The 12,467-nt window shown below is 37.9% G+C and overlaps 1 protein-coding gene across 1 annotated transcript; it reads left to right on the plus strand.

Moving 5' to 3' along the window:
• The first annotated feature begins 773 nt into the window (after positions 1 to 773).
• Smp_067490 (programmed cell death protein, putative) lies at positions 774 to 9,517 on the plus strand. The gene is made up of 4 exons (XM_018799764.1): positions 774 to 889; positions 927 to 988; positions 2,393 to 2,706; positions 8,940 to 9,517. The coding sequence occupies exons 1-4, from the start codon at positions 792 to 794 to the stop codon at positions 9,039 to 9,041; spliced, it is 576 nt and encodes a 191-aa protein (XP_018646547.1). The 5' UTR covers positions 774 to 791; the 3' UTR covers positions 9,042 to 9,517.
• Positions 9,518 to 12,467: the final 2,950 nt, after the last annotated feature.

A 12,467-nucleotide genomic window follows, 5' to 3' on the forward strand; every position in this document is an offset into this window, starting at 1 on the left:
CGGTGCGAGAAACGAAACTCCAGACATAGACGATTTGATCTCGGTTTTTGGACTTTATTTGAATGTCCTCTCAAATGATCAGCCCTAGACGGGAGGAAAAGATAGGACATGTTAGTACCAAGGTCATCGTTCAGGATACGATATGCCAATATTAGATCACCCCGTATTCGCCGGTAAGATAACGGAAATAAGTTGAGGTGTCTCAGTCTGTCTTCATAAGATAGGCTAGATAGGCCTTTTACCATTTTTGTCCCGCGGCGTTGGACTCGTTCCAACATATCCGCCTCATATTTGTAACGAGAACTCGCTGCTTGAATCCCATATTCCAAATATGGCCGTACGAAAGTTGGGTATAATAATCTAAAAATTTCCCCATCCAGATACCGGAAAGATTTACGAATAGACCATAATACCCAATAGCCTTTTGCAGCAGCAGCCTTACAGTGACTGGTTGTTTTGAGATCATTACTTAGTATGACTCCTAAATCTTTATAGTTTCTTACTTTGGGCAACACTAGTCCACATATTGTGTAGTGATACGAATCATCGTAGTTATTTAATTACATCACAACACTTTTATTAGGGTTTACTTCTAGTGACCACCCATTCATCCATGCCACTAATGAGTTAAGATCTTCCTGTAAAACTATTCTGTCTGACATACTATATATGGGTCTCCAAATCTTAATGTCATCGGCGAATAGTAGGACGGATGACTTAGCTATAGCTGGTAATTCATTTATAAGACTGAAGACTGAAGACAAACCTAACACGAAGGTATTGGTTACTGAATGCGGCTATTTAGAAAGACAAGGACATATCGGTTATTTTTACAGTATTTCATTAGACATATGCAAGACGAACAAGCAGTCAGAAGGATATTTGAAACGTAAACGTTGAAATTACTTTAATCACGCCTATTTCAGAGTAGACAGGAACAGGGACGGAAATATTGATCACCAAGAGCTACAGCTGGCACTATCAAATGGTATGCAAACGTGTTGCTTAGTTACAGGAATTTTACTGCTTTGTCTCATTGTAAGGACTTGAAAAAGAACTAGTTGAAATTTATGAAAGGTGTTATTCTTTCAAATCATCGTTTTAAGTCTTCAACCTTCAAGAAACTTAAGCCATTTAAGAGTCGATGTACACCGATTTGACCCTTACATATGTAAAATGTCTTCATATCAGTTGGGCATTTCGTGAATATGATAGACTCCGTAATGGCTTGTATTTTCAGACAATACACTTCAGCAGTCTGATAACACAGCATTAAAACTTAAGTATCAGGACTGGATAGTCGTGGTACTTGATAGCGTGAAACTGGAAACAAGATATGTCGTAATCCTCATAAATTAGAATTAATCCCAATAACGAGTATCTTTGGTTATGAAGACCAAATCGGTCATTAGATAACGCATTGTGTGTCTCATCACGACCAAAAGTATCTTGCCGTCGGATGTGTGGAATCACTAATGATGTCTACGAAGTTTGAGGCAGGTGTGTTAAAGTCCTACACAATCAATAGCTGACTTTCGCTGTCGTGTTCAGTATGTCTTAACACAAAGTGTTTAGATGAACAAAGAAGAACAGAATAAGATTTATCACCTATGCGATGTACAACGGTCAAGTGTGAGTTAACACTGGGTATCCCCCTCCCTAATTTTTGGCGCAGTGAGGTTTACAAGTTAAAATTTTGTCTAAAGAGTTTCTATGCAAAGCAATACCCCACCTACTTTGCAACTTTATCGATTCATAGATACCTCTAGCCCAACAATATGTAAGCAGTGTTCTTTCATCGATCTATCGGCAACAATGGTGAATATACTTTGTTCACACTCTAACTCTTCTGGTTCAGTGAATTTACTTCCAGGACTCCTAGCGTTCACGAACAAAGCTTTTTGTTTTTACGATTTATCCATATAATCCCTAGTAGAATTCACCAAGGTCTGACTAACTTATCAATCGCTTTTCTCCGTATTCACCATTGGATTTTAGCCTATTTACTATTCGGTTCCTTTTTGCCATCTCATAAATATCGCATCTTTTTGGGACATCGGCCTAGTTATTTACTGTCGCTGTTTATTTTCCTAAAAATTACAGCAAGAATCTGCTACTTTTATGTTTATGTTCAAGTAAATGAGCTCGGTAATTGCTGTTAAATGTTATAAAGATTCTATGACTGTTTTCTGACTGAGTTCTTTTATCGTGAAGTCTTACGGTAGCTAAACAGTGAAGTCGAATTTGTTGTAATCACGTTAGTTTGTATAGTTTTTGCATGACAAAAACTTTCTTTTAATGATATTCTGACAATTTCTGTCTTTTATTATATTAGTCAATATTTCAGGATTAGAAATATTTCTGTTAATGACCATCCTGCTTATTTCTAAAGGTATAGGTACTCCGTTCAACTCTAGAACTGTCCAGCTGATGATTTCAATGTTTGACCAAGACAGGAATGGAACCATTGATTTGAGAGAGTTCGTCTATTTATTTAAATATGTTCAGGATTGGCAACGGTGTTTTCGTCAATATGATCAGGACAGATCTGGATTAATCGATGCTCGAGAGTTCCAAAGTGCATTGTCTTGTTTTGGTTATCGACTCTCTCCTTCTTTTATAAAAATGATGATCAGTCGTTTCGACCGTAATAAACAAGGACAAATCGCCTTCGATGACTTTATTTATGCTTGTGTATGTCTCCAAGTAAGTACATATATAGTACTTAAGGGAACTAGGTTATTGGGTGAGACTATAACTTATGGCCGACCATCGAGCGATACCAAAGTGACCTTGGGAGTGTCCACCTACCTACTAGGGCTAAATAGGGATTTTAAAGCAGTTTAAAGAATAAGGATTATGATTCGTAGTGGATGTTTAAGATTGCGAATTAGATTTATGGCTTTCATCACCAACTGGCGTCAGCTGAAATGCCAAGACGCCGTTTAGCCAAATGGATGAGTGAATTTCGCGCCAAAATTCAAGACCTGTTATCTTATACGCGATTAATTTATCCATAAGTTATAGTCTCGCCGGTCACTGAAAATAAGCTTTTTATTAAAATCATTAGTTAAACAAAATATAAAAAGCAAACTTTACAAGATTTTATTTTATTTATTTATTTGTACACATAAATATTGGTACACCAGATATATATGCGCCACACAAAAAAATTGTCATTTCATTTAATTGTGTGAGGGCTATGATACTGCCGGGTGCCCAAACCGAAGATTATTAAGGCTGAAATTCATATTGAGCCTTCATTTCGAAATTGGATGCATTTAGTTAAGAAGGTTCTACTTTTAGTACATTTCCACTCACGATAGTGGCTATTACCACTGAAGTTTGCATGATCAGATGATAGTAAGTGACGTTACATTCCATTTAGTGTTATAACAGAGTGAGTTCTGAACACCGATTTTCGGATTGTTACTCCTGATATTTTATATGATTATTAGACAAATGAATTATTGTATTTCTATATTCCCTGTATTGTGAGCTATCTTTGAAACTATTGATTATTATCTTTTCTATTGTTCCGTAATTTTTGTTAATTAGTTACTCACCTTTTAACCCGTTCTCTGCCACGTATAGTGAAATTGTCTCTAAAGTATGGTTTCTTACTCGAGGTACGTCACGTCCTGATAGTTGACGCATATAAACTAGCGAATATTTGATGTAAAAAAGTATATACATTGGGTGCTTGAAATATCATAACGAAAGTTTTCCGGCTCTGTTCTCTTGTTCGAACTTAAGACTTACAATAGATATGCATATCAGTGGACCGAAAAGAGTCAAGATCATCTCAGCCTCAATGCATTGTTAATCTTGCCAATCGAAGCGCATCATTAGTCAGAGATTAGGACTCTAGGCTATAGGCAAAATACTACACGCAAGCTGGAGAAATTATTGCCAGGATTCTGACTGGGACACTATTCAGATATGATTTAACTTTCTCTACATAACATTAATCAATGCGGTTAGGTTCATTTAGTTTAACATTAAGGTATCGAGGGTCTACTGTAAAATGCACAATGCTGCGAAAATGGAATTCCTCATCTAATGCCGTCATCTGGTATGTGCAAATTACTTGGTTTAGGTTCGCGTGGTCAGTGTAACCATTGGTTAGAAATGTTAAGTGATATGGCCCAGAATCAGTCGCACTGATTCGATCCAATTCACTCTTTGTCCTCCCTTAAATCTCAATTCCTAAAAATATCTTATACTTCCTTTTTATTCTTCATATTCCTTCTTATTGAATCATGTCGTCTACGACTAATACTTCCTACTACCACTGGTATTGTTACTGCTTCTAATACTCCGGCACTTAACAACTTCATCACTGTGCTGATATGTTGTGACAATATGAACGAATTCTCATATTTTCCAGGTTCTGTGTTAGCTTATGACTAACTGAGTCAATTAGCAATGTTTCCGTAAGTTTGGCATGCACTTTCCATCTTCTAAGTCCAAACTAATTTTACATGATCGATATCAGCATGTGAACCCACTCGCTTTGTAGCGATCCGTTAGGAATAGTTGGGAAGCCTATGTATCTTGGTAATTGTGTGAGTACTGGTGTTGGCATGACAAATGGCACCGAATTACTTATAGTGAGAGTCTTGGCGATTTATGCTGATCTGAGTCTTTGCGACGTCATTCTGGTTGTAAAAGGTCGGGTTTGTAGCTTATCGGTGGGAACGGTTTTGCTCTATGCTTGTAAAACCTGGTCTCTGAGCTGAGGTTGTTTGATGACTCTATTCGACTATCGTTGTCTCTAAGGGATTGCTAACATCTAGTGGCAACACTCTATTGGTAATCCGACAGTTTGTGCTCGGGCACAGTGACGATAATTCAGTTGGTGTCATCATCTTAAAACACCGGCTTCAGTGGCTTGAGCATGCTTTTGTGGTTTCACCTTAGTGACTTCCACACCGTACATTATTCGCTAACGCCGGAACTTGATGGAAAAAGCGAACAGATGCCTAGTCTATTCCTGGAGCTGCGGTAAATAAAAGTCCCATAGGGCTGGTATTTTTAGTCTATAATAACGCCATGGTTAGAGTCCTATAGATGGTGTAGTTTATTGGCTTTAGACGTTATCCGATATATTTCATAATCGGAGTCAATAGCAATCGTGCTGTAGTTTTCTTTATATTCTACGTAAAAATGAGACGAGCCTCCTTAAATAAGAGTTTTCTTGGTTTTACTTCTAAATGAATTGTACTAGAGTCGTTATGTTTGCATTTGTCATGAAAAAACCAGTTTTTTGGTATCGTTTGTACAAACATGTGTTCATTTATCTGTCCTCATTCCATGTTTGTTATGAAAAGTTTGATTTTTGATAATCTATCAGATTGACTAACTTCGCCTGTAGCTCTTCTAGAGTTACTGACGATCCCAAGCCCAGGTAAAGGAGGGGGGTTGGGCGTGCGATCGACAACCTCATCCAGTAGAAAACAACCTTGCTAGAAAACGCTAACCAGAATAAACAATTTAAACTCTGCCCTTCAAGTTGAAGGAAGAATTATGACTCTTCATGATGAAAGCCGAGATTCTACGAAAGTCACGAAGCCGATGCCCCTTCTAACAACCAGAGCAACAATTTTTATAGGTACATGGAACGTCCGCACAATATGGGGGACCGGAAGGACCAATCAAACAGCTACGGAAATGAGGAGATACAACTTGACGGTCCTCGGAATCAGTGAAGCTCATTGGACCCAAGCTGGACACCAATGGTTAGGTACGAGAGATGCTGCTGTACTCTGGTCACGAAGAGGAAAATGTTCCACACACAGGGAGTTCCTCTTATGCTGTCCAAAAGAAGCACGTAATGCACTAGGATTTTAATCTCATGGATCCAGAATCACCAAAGGATTTTTCAAAGCGAAGAAGGAGGGAATTACAATGAATGTTATGCACCCACCAATGATAGCAATGACGACGATAAAGATCAGTTATACTCGAGGCGGCAATCGGTCATAGCGAAGTGCTCAGGAAAAGACCTGACAAAAATGTGGGGAGATTTGCAAGCCTATGTGCATCCAATAAATTGGTTATAGGTGGCACAATATTCCCCCACAAACGCACATACAAAGCTACATGGATCTCATTGGACCACACCACAGAGAACCAGATAGATCATATTCGCACCAGTAAAAAATTCACAAGGTCATTGGAAGACGTGAGAATCAGGAGCGGAGCTGACATAGCTTCAGATCACCACCTAGATGTGGTCAATAGGAAACTGAAGCTAAAGAAGCATTGGGAAACTGGAGAAACAGCATTACAAAGGTTCAATACAGCCTTCCTTTGAGATGCTGACAAACTCAACGACTTCAGGATAACTCTCAACAACAGGTTCCAAGCTCTACAGGATCTACGATGGAGAACAACTGGAAGGGGATCAAAGAAGCACTAGCTTCAACGTGTCGGGAGGTTCGGTTCTGGGTCTCAAGAACCATCATCAAAAGGAATTTGTCTCTATCGGAACCCTGCACAAGATCCAAGAAAGAAAGTACAAGAAGACGGCAATTAACAGCAGCCGAACAAAAACAGAGAAAGTCAAGGCTCAAGTGCCAATAGACCGGCAAGAACACCTCATCAAGATATCAAAGAAAGGAGATCTGAGTAAATGTGAGAACTACAGAGGCATCACATTGTTGTCAGTACCAGGAAAGGTTTTCGACAGTGTTGCCAAACCAGATAAAACACTCAGTAGACACAGCTTCGAGATCAACAAGCTGGATTCCATAAGGATCGGTCGTGCACAGATCGAATCGCGGCACTACGGATCATCGTTGAATAATCCGTTGAATGGAATTCGTCACTATACATCAACTTCCTTTAATATGAGAAAGCATTTGACAGTGTAGATAGGATGACATTATGAAACCTTCGACGCTATCGTGTACCTGAAACGATCGTCAACATCAGCCGGAATTCATACGACGGACTACAGTGCAAAGTGGTGCATAGAGGACAACTGACAGACACATTCCAAGTAAGGACTGGAGTCAGGAAAGGCTGTCTACTCTTCCCCTTTCTCTTCCTTCTGGTGGTTGACTGGATTATGAGGACCTCTACATCTGACGGGAAGCACGGAATAAAATGGACAGGTTGGATCCCACTAGACGATTTGTACTTCGCAGATGACCTAGCCCTTCTATCCCACACACACCGACAAATTCAGGTGATGACAACCAGTGTAGCAGCAGTCTCTCCATCAGTAGGCCTCAACCCACAAGGGAAAAGCCAAGATCCTCAAATACAACACGGAGAACATCGACCTAATCACATTTGATGGAGAAAATGTGGAACATTTCACGTATCTGGATAGCATCATCAATGAAGAAGGAGGATCTGATGCAGACGAAAAGGCAAGGATTAGCAAAATAAAAGCCACATTCTTACAGTTGAAGAACATTTGGAACTCAAAATAACTGTCAGGCAGCATCAAAGTCAGAATCTTCAATAAGAACGTCAAAACAGTTCTACTGTACGGAACTGAAACGCGGAGAACTACTACAACCATCATCAAAAAAATTAAAGTATTTCTAAACAACTGTCTACGTAAGATATTTAATGTCCGTTGTCCGGATACCATCAGCAACACCCTACTATGGGAGAGAACAAACCAGGTTCCAGCTGATTAGGAAAAGACGTTGAAAGTGGATAAAACATGCATCAAAGAAATCATCAAACTGCATCACGAGGCAAGCGCCAACTTGGAATCCTGAAGGTAATCGGAAAACAGGAAGGCCAAAGGACACACTGCGCCCAGAATTGAAAGCAGACCTGAAAAAAATGAATGGCAACTGAAAAGAATTGCCCGTGACAGAGTTGGATGGTCAATGCTGGTGAGTGGCTTATGCTCCTCCATGAGGGGTAACAGGCGTAAGTAAGTAAGTATCAGATTGACTAATTTCATTCTTGATCATAGTCGGCTACAACGTAGGACCAGGCACATATATACATTGGTTCAAGTTGCCACACCTCATTGGCCCAACAAGATGAACACCAAATTCATAGAAGTAGTTACTTCAATGATCCGTGATCATAACCTACGGTTATAAATGCTCAACAGCTTTTTCACATCAGATCTGCATATACGTGAATACATTCATTTTACTATAACATTCACCAAACTCTACATCAAGTGACTTATATTCACATTAAAAAGGCACATAGAAAATCATGACATTATTAGACAATCGTTTAGTACACTGCCATTGTTATATCTTGAACTTGGACTTTTAGTATGTTGCGTATAACTTGAGCACTCGAACGCTAGAACCCTCCCAAGTCGCAAAATCAGAAAACAGAAGACAAGCGGACGAAATATTATTCCAAATAGTGTCAATTAAGGTACAAAACTGTCAGGTATTTATAGTTTTTAGTAGAAACGAAATCATCATTATAGTTATCCAGTCCACACACGGGGGGCTATTAGCATTGTCCAATAGAGAAGCTACTCGTAGTGATTCTAGAATATTCTTCCAAAAGCTGATTGGATGGAATATGTTCGACTCCTTCTGGGCTTCTTAGAGCTTCTTCAACTTCACCTATGGACCATCCTCACACATTCTGTGATTCCTATTTGTATTCCGTTATTTTGGATTTTGACTGTTACTGTGAAGGAAATCGAACCAGATGATGGTTCTATTTAAATTCCAATCGCTGAGGACTTTGGACGCCTATTTATTGTACAATTATTCATCCCGATTTAGACGAAATTTCTTGTGAAACAAGTTTAATGTAGCAGGTTTACTGAGTTAGACGGATAGGCATGATAATTCTTTTTCTTTCTTAAATGCTTTATAGATTAATTTATCATTCACATTTTTGATAGAATTAACATGTGTTAACATAAACATCCGTTCTTAATCTTAAATTTCTCCCCTTTCTAAATCAACCTTTTGTCTTCTTTCCCATAGATTCTCACGAACTGCTTTAGACGGTATGATTTAAATAGGAATGGATATGCACAATTCAGTTTTGAAGAATTTTTGTCTTCTGCTATGTCTATAATCATTTAATAAATAAAAACCAATTGGTTACTGTACAGAAGAAAAATACAGATGACCATTATCAATAACTTCATTTCTGCATTGTTTACTCGACCTTCCTTCCTTCCTTTATTGAATAAGTAAATAAATAACAAAAAATTGAACAAAGGAGAGAGATAAGCATAATTATAATTTCTTCAGTAATCTAAATTAACTTTCATTTATTGCATGAGAAAGAAAAAAAAGATGATACTTTACTATTTTGTTGCTTCCCACTGAGAAATTCCATAAAACAACTCTCCTACACTTACTCAATTGTTTTATTATGTAAGCTTTTGACTATAAACACTATGAACAATTTGTAGTTCTATTTTTTAATTGCTTCGATTTTGGATACTTTTTTTGTTATTTTTGCTGTTTGTTTTTGTTTGAAAAGACCAATATTGTTTTTACTTTATTGTCTTTTTGTTTACTTTGTGAATATCCAAAATAGTTGCACCTAAACACTTACTTTTCATTCACTTGATAGGAGGTTATCATTTATATGATCCATTCAAATTATAGCGGATCGATAGCCAAATAAAATCAATACTTGTAATACACGGTGCATATGTGTAGCTCACAGACATGTCCGTAATGTCGTACAGAATTTAACCCCCCTCCCCCAAATGCCCTGGTACGGCCGAGAGTGGAGAGAGTCCGCTCTCCCTCTCGAAATGCTCTCACATGGCCACGCGAATATAGCCTCTGCCAGAAAAGTCCTACTCATTGCCTTCTCCTGACGGGGATGTTGTTCACGAAATTGAGAGCACGAAAAGCGAATGTCCGGCGCTTTAACCGGGTTGGTGGACACGGAAAGTCCACCTAGGGGAGTTGGAAAACCCTCATTTCAAACCAATGGTGCACATGGGCTCTAGTATCCTGAGGGAACAAATGGCGTATAAATCAATCGTTGGTCACCGGCTACCATGGGATTGCATCTCCTTACGATGCTCCACTGCCTTGTGGACTAGATCTTCAGGTTAAAGGCTCGGGGTGTGGTCCCCTAAGAAAACCACCTGCTTGGTTTGGGCACCTGGGCAGTATCACAGCCCTCACACAAATCAAATGAGATTTGTGTGGCGCATATATATCTAGTGCCCCTTCGTACCAATATTTATGTGTTTAAATAAATAAACAGAATTCCCGAGTTTGTTAGGGATGTGAGTCAATTAATAACTAAAGATTTCATTGAATTATATTCCAACAAGTCCCATCTCTTCTTAATTGTTTCTTTAGACTTTCTAACTGGACATTTTATTTACTCTACAATACCTACTAGGTTGGTAGAATCTATTAATCCAAATGGAAAATTTCAATACTAAGAGTTGTGGATTGAGGAAGATTTAACTTCACCCTTAAGAACAGTGCTGCACAATTCATAAAATCCAAGATACTTAAGTTGAGTGTATAAAATTAGTTAATGTAGTTTGATGTACCGCCGAAGTTCTTTGCATGCGACTGATAACTTCTCGTAAATTCTCGAAAGCTCATCAGACAAATATTTTTAGGCTTTGTTTTACAAACCTCCAATACAAAAGGAATGAAATGATGATTTTAGAAACTAATTGGTAACCCCTCAGAATGAAGCCTTACTGACAAAACGTTTTTGAAATTAGTGTGGATCGCAATATTATACAAGTGTTAGCACAGTTATAAGGATCCTTGCTGAGTTAATGTAGGAAATCCAGTTTATCAACATACCAGTTGTCACTTCAATACACAAAATCACTTGGGAAATACGAAGCACCCATAGACGTACTTGTCCAAACCAAAATATTCCTTGAAATTCAGATTTAGTACCAAGATTATTATCGTCATCATATCGTTTGGCCTCATGAAGTGCATGTGACAAAGGATCAATTGATCTAAATTTAATTGATCATTTTTATTCAAAACGCTCCATTTCAGTAATGTGTACTTTAGATTTTCATTGTTAAATCGCATGATATATTTTGATTACATCTTTTGTCTTCCAGTCAAGTGACAATAGGGCTAAAAAGTAAATAAGTGTTTTAATTAATCACGTGGTTTATGACAAAATTTATTTTTGTTCAACGCGTAATGTGAATACAACTGGATTTCTTGTTTACTGAAATTCAAAATAGCTTATCCAGGACGTACTTAATGAAGTGAACAGAACAACAGGTATAATTAGTGATTAAATAACCTTTCTTGTCTAGTCACTGGCAGATCAACAGAAGTTGTAACTATGCGATCAGTCTCCACTATTGTTACTGACTGGGAACTAATTTATTTTTCGATTAACGACCTGTTTAAGGAACACAGATACCAACCGTGTTATTACGAAACGAGATGGATTAGAACCTTTTGAGCATCCTAACCTTATAGCACTAAGTTCGTTAAGAGATTGCATCTGTTGACCGTAAACTTTCATTTTTGGACAATTCGTTTGAAAGAAAACAGTTGTTTCAAAACTAGTAAGTTCCTTAAGACCAAACATTCTGTGAAATGTCCAGATTCCAGATCAGCACGTGTCCTATCAAAAAAGATAACAATCACTAAGAATCTGATTAGTGGAGTTCACCAACTAGTTACAAAGAAATCGAGTTGGAAAAAATGATCGGTCAAGGTAAAGAATGGATTAACTCGATGGTAATACCATACCGGCAAGGAAATTCAAAGGATCCTAGAACATAAGGATATATGTGTTTTCCAGAATGACAATAATCTCATTTTAAAGTCAAAGAGTGGAGTACTAAAAGACAAGTAACAGAATGATGTCTCTAAAATCAAGTATACTGACTGTAATATTGTAGGCGAAACATCACGACGACTCGATATGTCGGCGAATGAAGAAAAAGTAAGTCTCACATACTGAATAGTCGTATGTATGTATGTATGTATGTGTGTGATAAATTTATGATATAAACTTTACACTCTGTAAATAAGAATATACAGCTAACTTCAACCCGATAAAAACTTTCCTAAAATGTTTTGGTTCTTACAAATAACGAGTGACAGTGGTAGCGCTATATTAGCGAGCTCCAACTATCTAGATTGACGAAATATGATATTATTATCTGCATAATGAGAACTTCCGATAAAATATTATCTATAAATTTCATACAATTTTTCTCATTGATAATTTAAAGTATATCAATAAGGTTAGCAGAGTAAGGCTAATTTATTTCGTGGATTTTGATCAGTTGCTTAGAACTTATGAATATTAATAATTCTTAAGCAAGGATGGATAGTGGCCAACAGTGGAATCCAGGATGCGCGTTTCGTCCTATTTGGGACTCGTCGGCTGAATGTACCTGCATCTCAGAGTTGATGTTCACTCTGGGACTCGAACACAGTACCTTTCGCTTCAAACGCCATCGCGTTATCCACTTAGCTACTGAGTCCTGATAGCCACTTGCTTGTGCAATAGGGTGAAGTTTGAATCTACTT

The sequence above is a fragment of the Schistosoma mansoni genome (genome assembly GCF_000237925.1).
Source record: "Schistosoma mansoni, WGS project CABG00000000 data, supercontig 0142, strain Puerto Rico, whole genome shotgun sequence".
In the NCBI taxonomy this organism is placed as follows: Eukaryota; Metazoa; Platyhelminthes; class Trematoda; order Strigeidida; family Schistosomatidae; genus Schistosoma; species Schistosoma mansoni.